The sequence below is a fragment of the Trachinotus anak genome, unplaced genomic scaffold (genome assembly GCF_046630095.1).
Source record: "Trachinotus anak isolate AG129_WGS33_773 ecotype Australia unplaced genomic scaffold, CSIRO_AGI_Tana_v1 ptg000014l, whole genome shotgun sequence".
In the NCBI taxonomy this organism is placed as follows: Eukaryota; Metazoa; Chordata; class Actinopteri; order Carangiformes; family Carangidae; genus Trachinotus; species Trachinotus anak.
The window spans coordinates 18,814,495-18,838,297 of record NW_027273865.1 but is presented as its reverse complement, the minus strand read 5'-3'; the positions used below and the strand labels follow the sequence as shown (position 1 = coordinate 18,838,297).

The window sequence follows — 23,803 nt, the reverse complement described above, 5'->3', positions numbered from 1 at the left end:
TTTGAGCTAGTACTCCACATGGCCAGTCCGCCTGTGCTCTGCTTAATTTCTTTTATACAAAAAAGTGGGGTTTTTTTCAGTAGAGGAAATTCTGGAAGGTTGCTTTCTCCTGAACACTGTGCCATCTCTCCTGTGGACAGTCCCTGTGTGTTTGTAAATGTGAGGAGGACTAATAGTTTAACAAGGAGGGACTCACATGCACTAACGTCAACATACATCCTGTACACTAACATGCATGTACATGAATGTAGTACAGAGAAAGTCAGACTACAACACACACACAGAGGGAGTGTGACTTTGTTTTCTGCACAGGATGCCATTAGTCCACTATATCGTTACATAGAAAATAGTTGTTTGCTGCTATATAATTGTTTAGAATTTAATTTACAGAACCTTTAAATACTAAAGGTACTAATTCGTGCTCCAGTCTCCAATCTGCATCACTTAGCATCACTCGTTTGAAACTGTCCAGAGGTCATCAGCCATAGAGGTGCATCTGTCCTCCAGATACCTCAGCTGCAGCCTTTCTGGCCTCTCAGTTCTTCTCCACTAAATCCATGCCAACTGAGCTTGGAAGGTCTCTTTCTTCAGTCAGCATCTCCTTTAGCTTTTTGGCTGCCACCATGACAAGTACCAACCACCTTTTGGCCACAAAGTGATGCAGCTGCGTCCGTGGCAGAGGTTTTGAACAGGGTCCATACCAACTCCATGTTGTTACGTTTGCAGGGAGATGAAAGATGAAATCATTCTGGACAGAGTCCTCTGGGTGCTCACAACAAACCTTCAATATAGTTGGTCGTGCTGGGCCAGTAGGGCAGCTCCCAAAAAACCTAGTGCAGCTCAGCTATTGACTGCCATTGAGTCCAGCCCCCATTTCACCTGCATGTGCAGCTCAGTCAGTGTGACTCTCCCTGATAAAAGAAAGTTGAGCTTTGGCTCAGTCTGCTGCAGTACAATTAACACTTTTTTTTTTAATTTTCCAGCATGATTTGTGTGATCAATCGATGGCTTATACAGAAGGCCAGTAACATTTCTACTCAAAAGTAATTCCAGAAGACCTTACTGCCTTCTGTGTATTCCAAGCTTAGAGTTGCCTCACTGAGGAAAACCAGTTTTCCCTGAGAGAAACACAATTGAAGCAATATTTTTATATTTTATTTGCTGAGAAGGTCAACACCATTCTTGTTATTGTGCCTTAAGGTTAAAGCCAGATCCAGGAGGTGATTAGCTCATGTTAGTATTGAGACTGAAAGCAGGGTTACTGTAATGCTGTAACTATTTCTTGGTGAATAGCAGCCAGTGACTTCCTTGTCATCTCAGTGAGATTACCAGAAGAAATGGGGCTGTACCAGTTAACCTCACACAGAGCTCAGGACAAAAACACACATCCACGCTCCAAGAACCAATTTCTGTTACCAAGGCCTAAACCTTTTGTTTGCATTTATGTAAATACTAAAAAACCAAACCATTACAGCAATTTAGTCCCTCTATATTTTACACTTCTCTTAATCCCAGGTATCATCTGTATCAAATAAAAGTAGGGATTATCCCTTAAGTGCAAAGCAACATGAGCAAGTGTGCAACACACTAAGGCATCAGACTCTCAGACAGATGGTGGCGTTTGTTGAAAAAAAAAGCTGATATGTTTTTACCGCTTAGCAGCAGCTTGGTGCATCACACAGCAAAGCACAGCACTGCACCGTATGTGCACTCACACTGCCGAGACACACACACAGTGAAACGAATAATGAAGCCGGAGGAGAGGCGGATGAGTGTGGTGATTTTGCAGAAGAGGGAGAAGCGAGGAGAGAAAAGAGGATTATGCTACAACGTCAAAAGTTCTGTGCACATAAAAAAAAAAAAAACTGGCAGAGAAGTTTGGAGAATCATAATGGGAATAGACAGTGGAATTACTGTAGCTTGTGGGTGTGTGTATGTCTGTGTAATTTAGGATACAATCTGTGTTATTTCCGGCCCTTAGAAAATGTATTTTTGATACATAACCCCCCTCCTCCTTCTCTCTCCCTCTCTCTTTCTCTCTCTCTCTCTCTCTCTGCAGAATTTAGCCCTTTTCCCAAACAGCTTATGTAACTTGGAGAGCATAACCCAGGACTCCACACACACACACACACACACACACACACACACACAGGAGAAGGCCCTGTGGCTATATCATCTGCACAGGCTCTATTTTCTCTCTCGGTCCCTCAACAGCACCCATGCTGCTTTGTGCTCAGAGCGGTGATCCTAACTGCAGACATATGATGCATGAAGACCTCCCTTGTCTGTGCAGTGACCATCTTTATATCTTATTTCTCAGCACTGGGGTTCAGCCATTGTTGCACTGCTATCACTGGATATGATCCACACAGGTGTGCATGAACATGTACATTAAAAAAGCTACGTCCAGACTGGGCTATGTTTTGTTTTACACTCTGTGAGCTGTTTTTTTTTTTGTTTTTTTTTTAAACCAGAACATGTAGATTTGAAGAGGGTTTTAAATTCTGTATTTAGTTGTATTCAGTTTTGTGTCTTTATTCCTGTGTGTCTCTCCAGGCTGTTTGATAAGAGCTGTACCACCCCACTACAAGCATGTAAAAATAAACACTGAATGTTCTCACAAGTTACACTTAATTTATTTATCCATTTAACATCAATATGTCAGACTTGAGATGCACACCTTAGTAGTTATTCAGGGTATTTTACATGTATGCAAGAAACTTATATTTTTACGCGTAAAATATGTGAGGACAAACATAGTTTCACAGGACAGCCATGACATGTGAAATTGATGCATCCAAGTGTCCCAAAAACCATACAAGCCTACTGTGAATTTTACATGCATTTCATGTTTTTCATAAAGGTTCAAATCAGATTTCTGATTTCTATGCTTTCTATGGCTGCACCATCACATCAGAGGGAAATATTCCAGCTGTCTTGTTCATCCTTTTATACACATTTCCACAAAAATTCAACCAGACAGGGTAAGTATCTTGGAAAACTGTAAGCCCATGACTAGATTCTAAAATAAAGCTCTGTGAGTTTGAGCACAGTTCATCCACACAACATGAGTTTGTAATGACAGTGGTTGTCCTGGAGTGGTGTGGGCCAAAGAGGGGATTAAGATGTCAGTGAAATACGCAAACACAACTCTGTCCTCTATGTGCCCACGGGAGTGAAAAGGAGGGAAAATAAGAGGGAGATTAAAAAAAAGATGAGGAAAAATGATAGAGCCACTGTCAAAATGTTTCAAGAGACAAGTTTTATAGGTTTTATTTGTGCCACTGTGTCAGGAGAGAAATGTGTTTGCCAGCATACAGATGACACCACTGCTGCAGCTGCCTTTACAATATAATACAGTGACTTCATCTGCCTTGCAGCACTATGTGTGTATGTGTGTGTGTGTGTGTGTGTGTGTGTGTGTGTATGTGTGTATGCGAGTTCATCAAGTCAATCAGGTTTAATTAAACTGTACAGTGATTAAGGGGCAAATTCCTCAGTCTGTCGGCTTGCGCACATCCTGTTTCACCCTCACTCAGAAATACACACACACACACACACACACACACACACAGACAAGTGGTGCACTCGCCCACAGCATCTTTAGAGTGACTAACTCACTATTAGCTCTTGTCTCCCAGGCCCTCCCTTCATATTCTTCTCCTCCTCCCTCCATCCTTCTCACCACTCACGTCCTCTTCCTCTGCTCCTTCCTTCCTTCCTCTTCCTCATTGATTTTCTGATTGTCAGGGTGTGTGGTGTCTTTGGAAAAATAACTGGTGATTATGAACTGGCAAAATCTTTAACTGTTTGGAAAAACAGCTCTCTATAGTCTTCTTCTCAGCCTCTCCTGTCAAACCTATTTCTTTCTTCTCTTCTCCCTCTCCTCATCCTCCTCTGTCACTATTAGCCCCTCTGTTCTGTCTCTCCACATTCATCACCTCTCACTTCTCTTCATTACTTCCTCCATGTTTCTTCTTTATCTCCACCAGTATATCCCTCGTCTTTCAGTGAACATTCATTTCACAGTTTCAATCCTTACACCATTTCTCCATACATATGTGTTTTCTTTTCAATCTTCACCCCCCCCCCCCACCCCACCCCCCACCCCTCCAGTATCATGTTTTATCCTTTATATATCTATGCATCTTTACATTCTCTCTCACTCTCTTTACCCTTTCCATAATTCCTTGTCTTCCTCCCTCCAGCCAGCCTCTTTCCCCACCATCACCTCCTCCTAAGTCTCTCCGGGGTGATTGTATCTGTGAGATAAGTTGGGTGTCAGACACAAAATGTTCTCCAATTTCTCTGTGTCTGCTGCTGGTGAGAAACGAAATGTAAACTGAAAGATAAAGTCAAAGAAAGAGGACATGGAGGTGGTAAGTAGGAAAGGAGTGAAGAAAATGGAGATCCGAAACAGGCAGAGGGGACAGAGGCAGACATGGGACGAGCATAAAGACAGAGAGGGATTTATATTCTATACTGTTAGACATCACTCAGACAGATCTACTCAAGAAAGAGTTTGACATTTTTGGAAATACTCTTTCGTATCTGTACAGTTAATGTGAAGCTGGAGCCAGCAGCTGGTTAATCAGCCAAGAAACAGTCTTACACAAAACCCCTCGTAAAATGTCATTTTTATGCTTCAGTTTTTGTGCGGATTTGAAAACTCAGATATAACTTCATCATCTTCAGAGTTGCTGGTTGCTGAATGTTGTGACCTTTGGGGGCAGAGCGAGGCTCACTATTACCACCTGCAGTCTTAGTGCAAAGCTAGGCTAACCTGCTGATGGCTACAGCTTCAGATTTACTGCACAGACTTGAGAGTCGTCTTTCTTCCCATATAACTCTTTGCAAGAACTATTCCTTCAAGTTGTTGATACTGCAATAAAGCACAAGTGAGGTATCTGTGAACATTCATAAAGTAGGACACAAGGATGTCCACATTGTGTCAGCAAAGATGGCAAGGACTCTTCATATTTTGTTGTTGGTTGTTGTTGCACGTTCTCTAAAATATGTGTTGTCAGTTAGAGGTGACTAAGGAATGAGCAGAAATAAAGCGAACACAGGAAAAAGATGGAGGACAGGCAAAGGCACTGTGGGTGACAATAACCAAAAATAGCTTGTACGCCAAACCTCTGAGTGATATTTGGTCCCCGTGCTGTACTGTACCTTTCCCCTTTAGCCAGGCTGGGGCAGGACAGCTAGACAGTGGTTGTCTGATTGATTGTGCAGAAAAGGAGAGGAGGAGAGTGGTTGCCATGGGGATGAGGAGAAGGGCTTTCTTCCCTTTTTTTTTTTTCTCAAGGACCAGTAATTGGTGATAAAGTTGAAGGGAGGGGCTGGAGGGTGGTAATCAGACGCACTGAAGCACGACGGCCTGTGCAGAACTGAAGAAGTGCCGCAGGACTGGGGTAGTGTGTGTGTGTGTGTGTGATGGAAGTCAATATGTGTGTGTGTGTAAAAGGCAGATAAAGAGCGGGAGAGGAGATCCGAGTGTGTGTGTATATGTATGTTGGTGTGTTTTCCCAGTCAGCTGGAGGTGACTGAAGACAAGGTGTTAATGAAATGTGTTAAGGGAAACTGTTCAGATGAACTGTATCCAGCTGAGAGACGCTCCACGTGGCACTGCGGACCATCGAACCCTCTTAGGATCACACAAGTTGACTCCAACTCTGTTTTCATGTGCTGCCACAGCCTGCAGGAAGGACTGCTACACACAAACACACCTGGGAGCTGTAAACAACAGCTGTGGGTGTAGAGGCGGATTAAAAGAACAGCATATATTCACTTTAGTTTGGTGTCAGAACTAGAAAATAATACAGCTAGACTAATATATATCAAATCATGCCCTACGCTGTAGCTGAGCTTATTTTTTCTCACTTTTTTACCCTTGTCACAGCCCTCAGAGAGAGCAGGTACATTTCACCATAAAGGTCAGAGAGCAGCATTAACCAGGGAGTGTGAGAGTGTGTGTGTGTGTGCTTATTTTCCTGCTCAAAAACCTGATAATTAGTGGAGATTTAAGGAAGCAGATATCTCCACGTCAATGAATACAGTCTGATCAGTTTCCAGGTGTGATCCGTGTTATCCTTTTGGAGTCATGGAATCAAAGCGTCATACGTTTTGAAGCACTTTTTCCATTGTTGACTAAACAACGTCACCACAAGCTCCATTCAGCCGCTGTTCTGGAGCTTTTAACCATATCCCACAGTCTTCCTCATTGGGTGTTTGCATTTCTGTTCATCTGAGCACTTTAAGGACTCCTTGTTCCTGTTGTCTTACTGTAAGAGAGACTGAAAGTTCAATCTTTGAAATTGGAAACTGATATTTGCTTATTTGATGACCAGACACAGGAACCACAGCCTGACCTTTGCAGAGTATTGACCTATAATTATTATTCAATTAAGGTCAAGCTCTGGACCCTGGTGGCCTAGTGCTCAATACACGTTCCTGAATCATTTCCATACAGGGAGCTTTTATTGCATGTTATTCTGTCTCTCTACTGTGAACTATCCACCAGGAAACGTATAAAAAAGTCAACTTAAGCTGTGATGATACTGTACATGGAAAGCCTCCCAGTCGTGCACAGAGGCAACAGGCTTATGTACACCAGTCTCTGTTTATGCATGTTTCTAGTATTACTGAACTATTTTGAACTGTAGTATTTCCACAGTTCCTACAGTTCATCTCATTCGTTATTTCAGCCAGTGTTAGGGGTTGGACAGTGAGTGTTGTAGGGTGTAGCACTGGTGGCCCTTCTTCAGATGTGACTGAGAAGCTGGAGCTAGAAACCTCAACCTGCTGAGTTCTCCTGAAAACAAACCATGCCACAAACATTTGCCACTGTATAATTCAAATGGGAGTAACTTCAAAATATTAACACACACACACACACACAAATCATCATCAATATTTCCATTTCAAATCATTTTTGTTGACATTAGATATTAGTCTCAGCTCTAACTGAGTATTCCAGATTGGCTGCAGGCTGGCTGTATGTTTAATGGGTAAACATGTTCAAATTCAAATCGATATTATGCATCTGGCTGCTGACCTGAAGGAGCTGATGAATGTTCTACTGCGTTCATTAATTAAGGTCCTATGTAAACATAATTTGGCTCATGTTTGTATCAGTATGTTGCTCGCTAGCTACAAAGTCTCTTGGGATAAACTCTCTTCTTGCTCATCTCTCCACTTGTTATCTCTTCACCATCTTGTTAGGACATCCTCTTTGGCACTTAGAGTTATGGTGTTATGAACTGAGGGGAAAATGATGTTCATCATCTGTTTGTGTCCCATTGACAGGCAATGTAGGACACAAACATACTATATTACCATAACAGAACATATTTGATCTATTAATTCCTTCGGAAGAGATTTTTCCTGTGACCGAACTACAAGGACGCTTACTTTTTCTGCATGAGCCACCAAAATAAATTCTGAGTAGATGACAGAGTGGCTCTGACTCTTTAATCTCTCTCGTCTCATTATCTGAATCTGAATGACGAGTCATTAGAGGATCCAGTGCATGACAAAGAACAAAAAGCTTGGCAGAAGGCGCATGTACTTTCACCTGTACACATCTCTTCACACCTCTTCAATCTCCCTGACAGCTGCTCATATCAACGTGAGCCTCTGAACCCCTGCGCTGACATATCAGAGGCTGGGAAGAAAAGGCCCACGCTGCTTCAGCGTGAATCTCCTGATGCGTCTCAACACCACGACTACAGCCTGCTGATCTGAAGTATAACATTAAATAAAATGCAGTATGGTCTCTGACAGTGACGCTTTTTATAGTAAAAATGCGGCAAGGATCACCACCTTTGATGAGATCGCTGCTTGCCTGGCTGGCTTCCTTGACAACAAAGCAGAGGATCCGGGTTTCTGAGGCTGAAATGATTTTATCTCAGACCAGAGAGGAGAAAACGTGCGATGAATACAACCTGCACAATCAGTTACATCTGCAGGACTTGTCAAAAGCTCATCAGTGGTGGATTAGGAAGTTTCACATTTACTCATTTTACAGGGGCTTTTAGGCTGGGGTAGCAGTCCTGGCAAGGCGCAGAATAATTATCCAAGACTGCACCTGCTTCACACAGCAGGTGAATGCAGAGGGTGAAATGAAGGACATAAGGTGTGAGAGATAAATATGATTTGTAGGTTAGTGTGCTACAGACACCTGGAGTGCATTATTAAGGAGAGGTTTAGACAATCCAAACATTGCTGTTGTAGAGCAGGTCAGGGTGTTGTTTGCTTTCAGAGACCACTGGATGGTACTTTGAAATCAAATTTCATTCATGCAGCCTCCTTTTTGTGCAAATGTACCATTGTTTCTCACATTATTTAAGAGAGACATAAAACAGGCCATGAGACAACAATCAGCACAAGAGTACCTGTGCAGATGAATTAAATCACTTCAGATTGGTCTGCTGAGATTGTGACTGTGTAAAGAGGAAGCTGAAAAGGTATTCCTGTAGATCTACTTCCAGCAAATACATCTGTCTGTTTCTCAGACAAAAGTAGAGAATCAGCTAATGCACAGAGCAATTTTTATTCAAAGCTACTTAAAAACCATAAAATTGAACTGATTTGCAATTCAAAACAAGCGCTGCTGACGCACACAGGCTATTTCCAAAAGTGTCTTGAGATAAATTAATCCAAATTCAAATCAGGCTTCAGTGAATGTGACAAAGATTTTCTCCGTGATTATATATAAACACACTAGTGGCCAAAAGTTTTAAAGATTCATTTTTTAAATACAGTGAACAAGGAGGGAAGGAAGAATAGGCCACTTTAACTCTGCTGGTGATGTAGTTGATGCTGCTCTGTCTTATTTGATTCCTCATCTTATACAAATACTGGTGCTTAGTACAGAGAGGAATGTTGAAAGTACAAATTGTACAACATAGAGTACTACAAAGTGGAATAAACACTAGATACCTCACTTAATGATTAAGTTTCATTTAGTTGTTTGTTGACGTAATCTGTTGTGGAAACGTAGCAATAATCTTAACATTGTACAGTTACTTGATTATATTACTATACGTCTTAAATATCTCAGTATAAAATAGTGTGCAGATGCATATCATAATTTACTCCTAAGTGTGACTTGGGCTGTATCTGAGTCAAACATCATTCCCCTGCATGGAGGAAAATTTAGGATTCAGGGTTCTGTAATACACCACAACAATATACTACTATACTACTTCACTCTGGCTTCCCATTGCTGACTGGGTTAAGGCTTCACATAAAAGAACCTTCCACGTCTGCTGATGCAGTGCGGCATGCAGCAAACACCAATTCAAGTGCCACTCACGCTGTTCTCGTTGCTGTGTTCCCTGAGTGGAAATGAAGAAAATGGGTTCACACAGGTGGATGCCCAGATTTCTGTGAGGCCGCTGGCTGCCGTTGTCCCTCCTATTGTTTGTCTATTTCAGGTCTTGCGGCAAACTGCGGTCAGTGAAAATTTGCATCTAATTTTAAGGAGCTGGCAGGAGGGCTGGCAGGTCCTGGCAGTTGGTCGGCCCCACCACCCTGCAAGGCCCCTGACGCTCATTTACTCAGTTTTAACTTTATCTCCGTAAAACATTCGGGGCCCCTCTCTGTACCACACTCATCTGTCTTCATCCCTCTGTTTTATGCAACTGCTGCTATGACCTAGATGGTAAAGGCCATTTTACTGTGTGTGTCTATGTTTAAGCATCCTCCTGTGTGTGTGTGTGTGTGTGTGTGTTCCTCCCTGGTGGGCCTCCTGTTCATGTGTGTGTGAACAGTATAGTGAAGGTCTCCTGTGCGTGAGTCGCTCGCGGGGCTCTCCGGTGTGTGTCTCGAGGTACAGAGTGACCCTGATGTGTCAGCTCTGGTTAGAAGAATGAACGTAGAGCTGGTGGACCACCGTGATTCACACACACACACAAACACACAGAGGAAACCTCCTCAGGGCTCTCCCTATGATCACTGTAACCCACCCACACACACTCTTGACATTTTTCCTTGAAGCACGTCCTATAGGCTTCTGTAGTGTAGCATGACTTTGTCATGAAAGCCGCAGGCCTGGCAAAAGTTTCTGTCCCTATGTATTTGCAGTATATCTACATATGTATATGTTTGTGGTGTTTGTAGCCCAGCTTGTCTTGTCACAGTAACCCTGCAGGCCAGATTAGAGTTTGACTGTGTATGTGTGTGTTTGTACATTCATTTTAATAGAAGCACCAAAGAAAAACAAGTGGACTAACATGAGGTCAAGGCAGGGCTGTAGGGCATCAACCTTTTGGAAAGCCTTTTTTTTTTTTTTTTAGATTAAAAAGGAACCATGTGCACTATAATTTTATGCATGTTCAGAAAGACACAACACACACACACACACATACATCGACACAACCTAACTAGCTGGATGTCTTTATTAGAGTTTCAGAGATGCAAAATCAGTAAAATGCAGAGTAACAGAATAAGAAAAGAGAAACAGAGAGAATATACACCACATATATCAAGTATTCACCACCCCCTGTTGGACCTGCATACTTTATTGTTTTAAAACACGGAAACACTGTGACGTACTGAGAATGTGACAGTGATAACCCTAACTTCCCATAGAAACTATGAAGACTAAGGAACTTTCAAAACAAATCATTGTGTTAGCTGAACAGTACCATTCAGGGAGAAGATGCATAAAAACCTCCTAAGAACTCAATTACATTAAGATCCTTCCCATCATTAGAAAAATGAAGAGAAAATGGCACAGGTGTTAATTTGCCTTGAACAACTAACAACAGTTGTAAAGGGTCCTTCTGCATGATGCAACAACTGCTGCACTGGTGCGTCATTCTGGGGCTGTTGAATCAACTCACGACTTAAAAACATTTGTCAGAAGGCATGTGTTTGACTCAAGTGGAACAAGATGGGAAGTTGAGCATTTTGACTATTATACTAAATGCTATGATTGTCATTAGCCATACACCGCACATCAAAATGACAGCTGGTGGTGGCAACGTCATGTAAAGGTTTCTCTGCAGCAAATTCCGTGAAAGGCCTCTGAAGGTCAAATAAATGCAGCAATTAAGACAGATCTTACAATCACGATCTCAACTTCGGAGCTTGTTCACTTGAAGGGGGTGAATACTTTTTTTTTTCCATCAATTTGTAGATATTTACCTTCACATTTTCTGATCAGTGTCATAAAAGTCTTCTTATAGTACATCAATGTTACAAAACAATAAAACAAAAAAGTACATGGCCGGATCATACTTTCTACAGGCACTGTAATTATGTCACCACACAGAGTGGTCTTCTCGATTCCTGCTGAGGTCTGAGCTGGAGGGCACCTCACAACACATACACACTCTCTCATACACACATACACTGTACTGTATATACAAATCTTCACAGGTACTGTGATTAAAGGTGTTTAAATACTAACATTTAGCTGAACATCATGATGCTGCACCGGGAGACGTTGAGCAAACACATGCTACAGTGCAGCATCCAGCGACCTCTGCTGTCCAAATAAATAAAAATCTTTACGAGGAAAACCTACAGGTGGCACAGAGGTGACAACACTACAAGATAGTGAGGATGGTCAAAGGCGACTGCTGACAGGTTAATCCTTTAGACAAAATATATACAAATTTGGACCAAAGTACAAAGAATGATAGAAGATGATAATGCACTTTGTTTTTCTCTGTTTACAGAGTTACAAACTCTATGTTGTGCATAATGGCTAAAAAAGACACCTGTTTATTCCAATGTAAGTAATTCATAACCTAAACCTTCATAAATACTGCTGGTTAACAGGAGGCAGTGCTGAGGAGTGTGTGAGGACAAGAAGACAGAGACAGACAGAGAGAGAGAGAGAGAGAGAGAGAGAGAGAGAGAGAGAGAGAGAGAGAGAATGATAGAGAGAGAGAGAGAGACAGACAGAGATAGAGAGCACTGGGACAGACAAAACTACTGATCAAGCTTGGGCAAAAACATTGCTTTAAATATGAAAATACTGTTTGAAATGTGACCTACATAAGGTGCACTGAGTTTATTTGAATACAGAATAAGGGACAATGATAAATCAAGTACTTCTCATATTCCAACAATTTTTGCCCTCACCTGTGACTTTCTTTTTTCAACACATGCCTCTCCTTCCATCACTCCCCAAATTTCATACGTGATAAAACATGTCTCACAAACACGTACATTTATTCACACATAGTGTATGCACACTGGTGCACATTGGCAGACGAACTGACGCAAGCACATATATGCCACTGACGAAGGTTTTGCACAGTGCTGGCAAATGTCCTGTGGTGTAACAGACACTGGTCCATCACCTGTCATTTCTCAGGTTTCTCTCAGGCCCAGTCTTGGGCACTGTGGAACAAACTCCAGTGTGTCCAATCAAAATCAGGTCTCAGACTCTCATGACATCAGCTTTGCTTACAATAGCAATTATTCAGTTTTAAACTGCAGGATTATCCCAACAATGCGTTGAGCAATAGTACAGAAAGAGAGCTAAAAACATCACAATATTAGAAATCTGATTCAGCTACAACTGCATGTCAACAAACTTCTATTTTCTATTGAAAACAAAGACTTTCTAAGCACTCGATGATAGTGCCTAGAATAACCTGACTAAGGATTTTGCACAGCATGTCTTTCATGCTTCTGTCCCATAATCCAATTGAGCCACATGCCACTGACCATTGGAAACAGTGCAACATCAGATGCATACTCGCTCCACATTGAGCTGAAAGTAAATTAAGACAGCTTCAGGGTGATTGTAGTCCATCAAACTGTCTCTCTTTCATTTTAATGCCACAGCTTCCAGCTGCTTCTGCTGTACATCAAGTAAAATTCTTTTGTGCAGGGAAACCAGTGTAGGTTATAATTTACATGTGATCCTGTTGTCTGTATAGTTTTTGGTCCAGTTCATATTCAGTGGAGCAGATGGCAGTGTGAGGCCATAATCCAGATACAGTATGAGTGTCCGTCACTCTGGTCCACAGTCACAGAATGATGATGTAATTGGAATGTTCAGAGATCCTATGATGAGGTCGAACAGCCGCCCTGGAACAAACATCCAGATGGACAGTGATTCAAATCAGTGTTTTTTCAATAAATAACATAATTAACATAGTTTTAGATGTTTTTTTTAAATATATAACCACAGACTAAATTAACATGCACATTTTATCCTTTAACCCTAAAATCAGTTTCACAGCATTTTCAAAGTCCCCTGGGAGATGAAGCTTAAAATTTTCATCCAGACTGCAAACGTCTCGGAGCCATGGCAACCAGATATGAGGTTGCTGACATGATGTGGACTCAATAAGCAGGAGTCAAGAGCAGACAAACGGCAAATACACAGACTGACTATTAGACCAACACATCAGCTTAAACTGAGTGGTAATGCTTTAACTTTCACTTAAACAATGTGTTGATTTCAGTGTACCTTTGTACTATATAATCATCTTACTTACTATCTAATCTAATGATTGTTTTCATCATTGATCAATCTGTCTGTAATTTTCCTTTGTTTCATTCAGTAATTATTTTGTCTGTAAAGTTTAGAAATTTATGAAAAATGCAAATTCCTCAGACCCAAACGAAACGTTTTGTCACACCCACAGAACAAAACCCAAAGATATAAAATAGAGAAATGCAGCACATCCTCACATTTGAGAAGATGGAGGCAGCATTATTTTGGAATTGTTGCTTGATAAATAACTTGAACAATTAACAAACTACTAAAAATGACTAACATCTGTTAATCGACTGATTCACGAATCGTTTCATTGCTCTGCAATATTCACAGTCATTAGCTACAGTCTGAGCCATCTACAACAGTCATGAACTACAGTAAGATTTACAAGACTATCAGCATGAAAACATCTGCTTTATGAGGAAATAAATTCAACTTCTACTCATATTTACTGAATTAATCGTGTCATTATTGGATTCATAATCCAAAGATTCAAAGAAAATAATTGTAACAGTTTAAGTTCTGATTCACTGCAACATACTCACATTCACAGGCACTTGATAGCTGACATATAAATCTGAATTTATTTAGTCTGAAAATAATCCAGCGTGTGTGTGCTATCTAACTAGTTTAGATAACTACTGAGAAACTGTCTTACCTTTCTTGCAGTGACCATTATCGAACATCCCTAAAGAGCTGAAAGATAAACAACAGAGCGGTTATCCCAGAGCTGGAGACTGACAGATGGAGAAACTGGGAGGTGTAGACACTGAGAAATACAAGGAGGTGAAGACAGCAATGGACTGAAGACTGAAGGGAAATAGAGAAGATGAGTTAAGTGTGAGGAAGAAGAGCGTTTGAGTTTGGGGAAAAAAGAGAAAAAAACATGGAAATAACAGTGGCAAATAACATCAAAGGTCATAGAAAACATCATTGGAGTTTATAACCAGGACCAGTCAACCATCCTGTCTTGGTCTGTGTACCACTTTGCTCCTTCACTTCACATTGAGAATTCAACATATCAATATGCAATGAATCTCTCTCCTCCACCCCAACATACACACACATCCTGCACAAAATCCTGCATCTGCTGGCACCCCATCACCAAAGCGATCACACCTCCTCTCACACTCCCCAAAAAAAGTATCAAGTCAATGCACTGAACAGATGAGAATCAATAGAAAATATCAGGAAGGCAACAACACAGCAAACCTGGAATCATGTTATTGCCACTGGAAGTAACAGCAGACTGAGTTGAATTTTTATGTGCTGCTGCAGTCTGCAGCAAACTAATGAGAGGTATGTGATGGCTACAAATAGCAGGAGGACACAACTGCATCATCAGATTGTGGACATTTGGTCCCACAGCACCAAGACTGAGCACAGAATTATTTTGGATGGCTGCACTCATTTTTTCTATGAAAATAAGGAGAACAGACGGAGAGGGAGATACTGATGTTGTTGAGCAGGTCTAGTTTAATGTCAGTGTGCTTCAAATATAGTCCAACAAACCAACAGAGATCATGTTTGTCAAAATCTTGCCTAGCATACAACTCTGTGAGCTGATATGGCAACTGTGTTGCAAAACACAGTGTTAACCATAGTTTGCCTGCAGGCCCAAGTTCACTTCAAATGTGTTATTGTTTCTGTTGTTCCCTTTGTGTTTTCAACTCAGCTTTGGTAGATCATCCCCAAAATAACTCATGTTGAAGTTCTGTTTTGTTAGTTCTCAGTGCAAACCTCCTGCAATATGATGATGCTGCTGTCTACTCCTCTTCACATCGTCTGGATTCTTAAACATTTTTAGACCCCGAAACAAATTAGTCATTTATTCTCTTGTCGTGGGATCCAGGCTCCTGAAAACACACACTTGTAGTCTATTTTTGGTCAAACATACAGTTTAAGAACCCAGATCATGTCATGATGATAAAATCATAGATGAATCATGGAACAGAGATCATCATTCCTGCACAGGTACGACCCCCAAGTCCTGTCCTCCTTTTGGCAGGTGTGAATAATAAAAAGATAAAGCTTGAGAAGAGCTTCTCACGCACCATCTCATGTCTTAAATAGTTAAAACTCTGAATAGAAATCAAGTGTAAAATACACGTTATACAAATTGTTCTGCTCTTTGGTGAGGATCAAGTTGAGGGTCTAGACCACCTGTTCAGCATGAATGTCTCTGATTAGCCCGCAGCTTCAGATTGAGCTGCCTGGTTTGTCCTAGATTAGTCCCAGTGATTGGTAGGTTGACTCACAGCAAGTGGGTCTTGGCTGAAAGCTGCTACGCTGTTCCGCATCTCATTCTCACTGCCACGCAGCGGTATCAGTGACACGTTACCGTGACGCGTATCCGGCAACACACGGCTCACCCGTGTCTGCTGGAGTCCGTCCTGAGGCCACACGTTTCCATCATACTTTAATGAGGAGTGGACAAGGTCAGAGGGAAAGATGGAGAGAGGAAGCAAGATAAGATTTTATACCAACAGAAGCATATAAAAGTATCAGAAGGTTTAGGAAAAGATTTTAAAACATGATACTGTACTTCTCTCTGATGAGAAATTGCATAATGGCATTAAAAATGTCTGACTGTGGTATACTGCAGTCAATAGTGCTGTGTTATTGTTAATGTCTTAAAACACTGGATCGTTTGTTGTCTGGTTTTTACAAATCTTAAAGACTCATTCATGTCAAGATTCATGAATTTTGAATTGCTGTGTTGAGTTACAATATGTTTACAAATTATGTGTATTAAAGCCCATCAACCCAGTGTTTTTATGTGTGTGTGTGTGTGTGTGTGTGTGTGTGTGTGTGTGTGCAAGATCGCACCTGGATACTGAGAAAAGTAGCATACCACTCCCTCATTTCTGACTGGGTGTCACAGCAGAGATACCTGGAAATAAATAGAAGGTGATAAAGCGAGTGGGACAGTGTGATAAAAATCAGGAGGTTGTGTATATGTGTGTGTGTGTGTGTGTGTGTGTGTCATTGTGGTCTTGGGAGAGAAGAAGTCAGGGAGGCACAGAGGCGTTTGAAAATAAAGAGAAATTTGGAAAAGAAACTCAGAAGAAGAGGGAGGTAGTCAAAGACATTAACCACAATTGACACACCCTCTCCTATGGTACCCGGTGGTAGCACCACAAGCGTAAACACTGATTGTGATTCCTAATTTAAACTCCCAACAAGGAGGAACATTGATTAGGACCTTCAGCTCTCAACTTGTGTCTCTGTCTGTGAAAAGGCTGTTTGTGTCTCTGTAATGTTTGTGTGTGTGCATAAGTGCATATTTTATCCCACTCAGGTTGCTGTCGCATAGACCCCTGAGTCATCAACCATGCTGTGGTGCTGAATAAGTACGTTTTATGTATAATTGTTATCAGCACAGATTTAGACAACAACAGTTATTCGAGAGCTCTCCACTGAGACACAACAAAACACTGATACAGACCCTAGAACAAAACAGCATACAGTAAGGACTGTATAATAGACATAAATTTAGCTATAGTCAGGAAAGCTGGCACACACGCGCGCACACACACACACACACACACATACACACACACACACAGAGCTCCTCCCTCTCCCTAGTTTGCATCATTAGGGCCAACAGAGCTCATTCGTGCTTGTTGGGATTCAAAAGAGGACAGTCATTCTGTTGTAGCGTGCATACCTCCAGTGCAGTACATGTTAATCTCCTACAATACATTTACTTTCTATGCCTTTAACAGGTCCCATAATCTACACTATCAACTACAGAAGAATAAATGGTGATCATTTATCATCGTGGATTTCCATGAAGCCACAGAATAAAATTTACATAATATTCTGAAAATTTCTGTGTCCCCGTAAGATCAAGTATAACGACTGCAAGAGTGTGCTGATAAAATAGTGAAACAAAAAGGGAAAATGAATAAATGTTTTGAGTTTTGATGGAGTAGAGGTAATAAAAGGATAAAACTAAGCAATATTAAGTGCAGGTGGGTGAGCAAGATTGAGAGAAGGAAGTTCATCATCGCGTCTGCCACAGAGCACTTCCTCCTCCATTCATTTTTCCTATCTCTAACCACTCTTCCCCTTCCCCACTATGTTTTCTTTTACTTGCTGTAAATGCAAAATTTCTGACTTGGTACACAGTATCTAACCTTCAGCGTGGCATTTTACTTCTCTACCTTCCTTTTTCCCCCTTTCTTCTCTATCTTTCTTCCATACTCCCTTCCTCTCTCCGTTTCCTCCTCAGGCGTGTATTTTGCTGTGAGGGATGTGATAATGTAGTGTAACCAAGAGATGATACGGCTACAGCGTGACAAGAACAGCACTCCTATTACAATGGTGCTGATGTCTACTGCTGTTGACAGTGTAGAGCCCACTGTATGAACATGAACACACAGTCAGTCCATGCACATGGACGTACACACATATTCAACTGATGCACACACATACATGAGGGATGTATATGTGAACAGACCTGGTATGGAACAGAGGCATCATTACAGGAGTTCTTGTGTGTGTTTCTCTCCTGGTTGGAGCTGACCTTTCATATGCCTCTCACGCAGGGATCTGACCTGTTTTTTTCTAACTACAGAGAGGCTGCCAGCTTTCTCTAATATTTACAATGTTTACATGCACATTAAAAATGTGGTCACATGTCAGAACATCTTAATAAGTTTGCACTGAAGGCTGCATACTGCTGCAGAGAAGTATAAAGCTACAGTAGTCATGTTGTATAGAATGATACTTTAACTGCACAAGTATAAATAACAAGGGAAAAAACTATATTCTGTTCTATTCTCTGTATTATTCTTCAGTTCTGTTCACCATATTGATTTAGTAGATAATTTAAGTGCATTATGGAGAGTTGTCCAAGCATTGACTCACAGCCATGAGACAGATTTATCAAGTTATTACCTTGATCTTTTTTTTTTTGACAGGCATTGAAATACACGTGTACATGTAGACAATGTAGATCTCACATGCTGCAGTTAACACAATTTATGGAGGGATGACTACAAATGGACAAACGTACACATACATACACAGATAAAGTATGTCTGAGGGCTTTATATTTATGTGAGCTGCAAATGGGTCCACACTAATTAAGTATCTTGAAATGATTTCTAAGAAGTTCAACAAATTTCAGTTTATGTAGGAGTGAAGTTCAGACCATGGGCCTGTTCTAAGCTGATGTTTAGTGCAGATAAATGAAAGCAAAAAGATTAGAATAAACCATGTATGCTTGTTAAAACTGACAAAATGAGCAGGCTGACAACCATGTAATGTGTATAAAAGATAAACATGGACAGCTACTCACCACTGCTGTCTCTCTGGTCTCTCTTGTTTCTTACTCTCATACACCACTGTCAATCCCCAGCTAGAAACAGACAGACAGAGAGAGACAGAAAGATAAAATTAGTTCAACAGCAGTGCAACCGGAGACGTTCTGGTTGTCGTGATTCCTGGGCTCAGTCTGCCCCCCAGTGGTCACTCTCATTACAAGTCCCCATGAACTATTTAAGAAAAGGCATATCATTAAATGTCTCCAAAATAAGATGATTTAAGTTCAGTCATAAATTATTCCCTTAAATTTGTATGCAAAAGAGCAAGTGGTGTTACAGAATTGGCTCTCAACCTGTGGACAGTTTTAAACTGATTTAAAGAAAAAAGAAGAACACAGGTGTATGAAAATGTTTAAAAGTACATGATATTTCTTACAAGTTTGTACATTTATTCTCGAAATAAATGTACTTTTTACTCCTGTTGGCATTAATTTACATTATTCAACCCATGCTTGATTAAAGTATAACTAGTCATACTGCAAAAAACTGACTGAGATTTTCTTTATCGGGATTTAGATTAAAAAGTGTATATTCTCAATATTCAAAGACATAAAGATGAGAATACTTTACAGAGAAGTGAGTGACAGATCTTTGTCGATTCCAGTGATGTCTTCCTTCTGGTATAGTATCAAGCTCTTGCCATTCAGATCAGCCACCTGTTACCTTGCCACTCAGTTGTCATGAGTCCCTGTGCACCCTGTGACTACACTGTATGTGCAATACTCACCATGTGGGAGGACGGAGTTTTTTCTTGATACCTAGGTAAACCCTCAGATTTTTCACTGGCCAATCCCGTTCTGGACGGTTACTCTAACAGAGAGAGAAAGAGAGAGAAATGAATAGAGTGAATAAGTCTGTGACAGACAACGACACCAAAAACAGAGAAGGGTAAAGAGTTTACAAGTCATTCAATCTTACTCTGACTTCCTTGTACATTCTGAGTGAGCTGGAATTGAGGATGAAATATCGGTCATGGAAACTTCCAGAGGTCAGTCCCAATCCCAGGATGCTTCGCTCCTCTCTGAATTTCATCATCCCATGTTTGGATGCATCCACTCTACTGGCTGGAGAGCAGAATGATATATAAATGAGAATGACGGTATGTGGAATACTAACAATGCTGTGATTCAGAGTGAAACATTTCATTGGCAGTTGGTTTGTGTGTTTACTCAGGTAGACGATCATCGCCTCCATGGCGAGGTTTTTCTTAATGAGCAGATGGGAATCAGTGCCAAAGGAGTGAAGGATGGGTAAAACTCGTTCCTGATAATGCAGCGGACGTTCTGAGGGAAACACAGAGATGCAGAGTGAACACAGTGTGACAGAATTCAAAGCAACCTCAAATCGTTTCTTCAATTTTAGCATTATGAGAAGAAGTGAAGTGTATGTCATGCTCAGACAAGTAAGCTGAGTTCCTGACGCCATGGTAGACAGCAAGCAATATTTTTCGTAATCATAAAAATGTTTTTGTGTTTCTATTTTAGCAAACAATGGAATGAAGGTTTGGTTTACAATTACATTACTTTCCATCCTTCAAGAGACTTCCCATCACTCATACACTTTTTAATTTCCTTCCTTTTCCCAGTATCATTCCTCCATCGCCACCTGTAATCAGCAGTCTTATTTTCAGATTAGTGATGGGAAATCTGCCAGTTCACTTGAGTGTTACTGGCATTTGACAAGCCACATACAGGCTTTGCAGCAGGGAACCAGATGGCTCACATATCAGGCTCAAAACAAACCATGACACACAGCCACACGGCTGAGAATAATCTTCTTGCCTCTGGAGTTTGTGTGTCACTTTGGTTAGCTCTGGCGGCAGGTTGAATGGAGAGCACTTCACAGGCTTTGTGTCATTGTTTTTGTTTTGCTGTAGGCCTTTTCATCTTTCATGTTAATTTGACACAGCTTGTATTTAGTCACATCAACTTATATTGCTTTCCAAACCAAAATAGTTATTAAAACAGTATATCTGTACACTGAGAAAACATAACAAAACAATTAAGACATATTTGTGACCAAAAAAACAAAATCATAATGTGCATCAGAAATTAAAAACACAAAAAAAACTTTATTCATCAGCGATTGCTTGTTTATTCTCTGTCTCACCCATTTCCTCCTTGTCGCTGACCTCCCAGCAGCTCCAATACTCTTTGTCTTTCACTGTGATGTTGCGTCGATCAAGAACCTCACATGTCAGCTCTGCTGCTGTCATAGAACCAGGAATCTGAGGACAGAAGAAACATAGTTACCCTAGAGTTGTTCTTTTCTCAGCAGAGGTTGAAACTGGGGCTGCATACTAATGTAAGCAGTAAACTAATATTATCTAATTTGGTGAAGTCCAGGTCACCTTAACATGCTGCTCTGCTGTGTCCTTCTTTTCCTCCAAGTACACTGTGCAGATGAAATGCCCTCCAGGTTCAGTGCTCTGAAATGACCGATGCACAGAAATGCACACAGAAAAAGTCAGGCATATCTATAACAGTATAAGGGTAACAAATAACAACATTCATAGGTGCACAATTTCAGCATACACGCACAGGAACATCAGCATGCACACAACACCAACATACACCCAATGAAAACCTGAAGAGCAGTAGTTCTTTAAAACTTGCTTTGATTAAAGTAAGATCACAAGAGTGATTTGTGTATGTGTGTGTGTGTGTGTGTTTGTATGTGACTCACAGGAAACTTTGTGTTGAGTTTCTCTCGCACTTGGATGATAACAGTAATCTCCTCTAGCTGCTTCTTTAGCTGCTGCTCATCCACCTGTAAACAAGTAAGCACACATTCATTCATAAAAACACAAACAATGAATCAGTCAACAGCTGACAAATTCTTTAATTAGAACATCATGCCAATCTGTAGATCTCAATCTGAAATCCCTGCTTGCACTTTGAACCTCACTGTTGCTGCTAAACCAGCAGGAAATAAGCGCTTCATGTTGAGCTAATGCCAGTTAAGATAAGATCATTTGGAGGGTGTCTTTCATGAGAAGTACACTTTGACAATGGCTGAAGGGATTTCACTCTAAGCTCATGAGAGGAAATCCCATCATCACAAATGTCCTTTCTCTGTGCCTATCTTCCTTCTTATTTTCCCATCTCCCTTTCTGATGAATTTTCAGGAAACAAAGAAATACTACCTTAAGAACATAATCTTAATACCACACAATTAAAAAATTAGACAGTTTCTGTTTATATGATAATGATGTAATGCTACTGGAAATAAAATAGTTCTGATTGGAATCTGTTCCTGAAAGTAGCAGTTTTTGGAGCTTGACCTTGCAGCCAATATAAGATGCCATTTTCTTTGACATCTCAACCTTTCAGAGCTGTGCTCTCAGGGCTGTTTGCCATTTCCTGGTGTCACCACTTATGATAAGTGAATCATCTTACAGAACAAACTGCTGTGCCCTCCTATTATCCCCCTGTCTACAAACAAGCAATGAGTCTGACCTCAAAGATGAGCGTGTAGTGCTGTATGAGGTCCTCTATGGCACGGCCAGCAGTGTAGTCCTTGCCGTCTGTCTGGAAGAGTGTGGGACCGAACACTATGGCCAGGTTATGGAGGTTCATCTGGTTCAGCTCAGAAAAACGCTGCACGCTGAAACATATGCAGGGAAAACACAGATAATTATGTGCACACAGACATAAGTAGAGATACAAGAGGATTTCAATGTTTGTGTGTTTCTCACCAATAGAGATGGTTGATAAGGGCTTGTAGTGTAGCCTTGTTGACACGAGGGAGTCTGTTCAGAAGCATCTGGTACTGGGAGATTTTCTTACTTTCATCCTGAATGGCTGGTGTACAAGACAGAGAAGGGGGGTGGGGGGAGAGTTTTAATACAGAGTGAACATAAAGAGAAAAGAAAGAGAGATTCAAAAGTGAGTTAAAAGCTCCTGACACACATTTACTGTAGTACTCTGACATAAAGGCCATATTTTCTTGTGAACTAAGCAGCAACAACATGTTGCCTGACACGCAGCTGCAGCATTTCAAACTGATCTTGTAAATGAAAGCATTCAGATTCCATTATATTTCCAATATAGTTTCAATAGTAAAAACTACTGAATTTGACTGAGGTTATCCAAACTTTCTTGAAGTGAAAAACACCCATTCCACAGTTTACCCTGTGAATTGCCCTTACAGGTTTTGAGATATCATCCACTGAGACATCTCCTACCACACAATTACAACATAAGTCTGTGGGTCCAATATCTGCAAAATCCTTAGCAGCAAGTATAGCATCTCCAGATAAAATAAAAATAAAACTATTTGCATGGCTCCATACCACTTGATGTAGGTGGAAAATTATTTTTTGTGGTTCAGGTGAAATGAGAAACCCTTAAATTACCACTATATGATAGAATGCAACAACAGTTTTGCCAGTGTTACCAGCTGTACTGAGCCAGGTGCTGCCATCCTCTGATGTGAAGAGTCCTTCTTCTAACTCCCTGAAGAAGCGCTTGAGTGTGTTGGAGACGTCATCCACCTGGTGCTCTCCTTCCTTCAGACGAAGGCTGCGAGCATCTCGCCGAAATCTCTCACACAGTGCTGCCACACGTGAGTTCACACCGCTCTTTCGATAGATCCCCTCAGATGTCAAGCCTAGACAAACAAGGGCATATATACACACACACACACATCATAATGTTACAAATATAGGCAACATACAGTGCACACTGTAACTCTTATAAAAGGACATATTGTACCACCAAAAAATATCTTGTTTCTCTAACTCAATAGCAGGACCATATGGTACAGTATAGATTCAAAAATGTCAACTGAACTCATAAGACATTTAAAACTCAACTGTGTAGAGTGTAAAATACATAAATACATAAAATACATACATAATAAGCTAAAAACTATTTTATAGAAGTCCAGCAGATGGGCTTTAAGAGGATCAATAACCCATACTGATACAAAATTAGAGCTTGATTATAAGGATAGAATATGTGGATATCAAATTTTGGGTCCTGACAAATTCTACAGA

At 40.8% G+C, this 23,803-nt stretch overlaps 1 protein-coding gene across 6 annotated transcripts in view; it reads right to left on the bottom strand.

The window, feature by feature from the left end:
- Positions 1–10,385: 10,385 nt before the first annotated feature.
- Positions 10,386–23,803, bottom strand: part of LOC139631556 (arf-GAP with Rho-GAP domain, ANK repeat and PH domain-containing protein 1) — a 49,678-nt gene continuing 36,260 nt past the window's right edge. For 5 of the 6 annotated variants that reach the window (XM_071495798.1, XM_071495800.1, XM_071495799.1 and 2 more), the window contains 14 exons: positions 23,203–23,415; positions 22,502–22,607; positions 22,263–22,410; positions 21,490–21,573; positions 21,155–21,232; positions 20,914–21,031; positions 19,974–20,087; positions 19,723–19,868; positions 19,532–19,614; positions 18,780–18,839; positions 16,301–16,364; positions 15,730–15,888; positions 14,130–14,167; positions 10,386–13,056 (listed from right to left, as the gene is read on the bottom strand). In XM_071495798.1, the coding sequence (XP_071351899.1) occupies positions 14,147–14,167; positions 15,730–15,888; positions 16,301–16,364; positions 18,780–18,839; positions 19,532–19,614; positions 19,723–19,868; positions 19,974–20,087; positions 20,914–21,031; positions 21,155–21,232; positions 21,490–21,573; positions 22,263–22,410; positions 22,502–22,607; positions 23,203–23,415 (1,394 nt within the window). In that variant the 3' untranslated portion in view covers positions 10,386–13,056; positions 14,130–14,146. The remainder of the gene's footprint in view (positions 13,057–14,129; positions 14,168–15,729; positions 15,889–16,300; positions 16,365–18,779; positions 18,840–19,531; positions 19,615–19,722; positions 19,869–19,973; positions 20,088–20,913; positions 21,032–21,154; positions 21,233–21,489; positions 21,574–22,262; positions 22,411–22,501; positions 22,608–23,202; positions 23,416–23,803) is intronic. The other variant, XM_071495802.1, reaches the window with a different exon arrangement.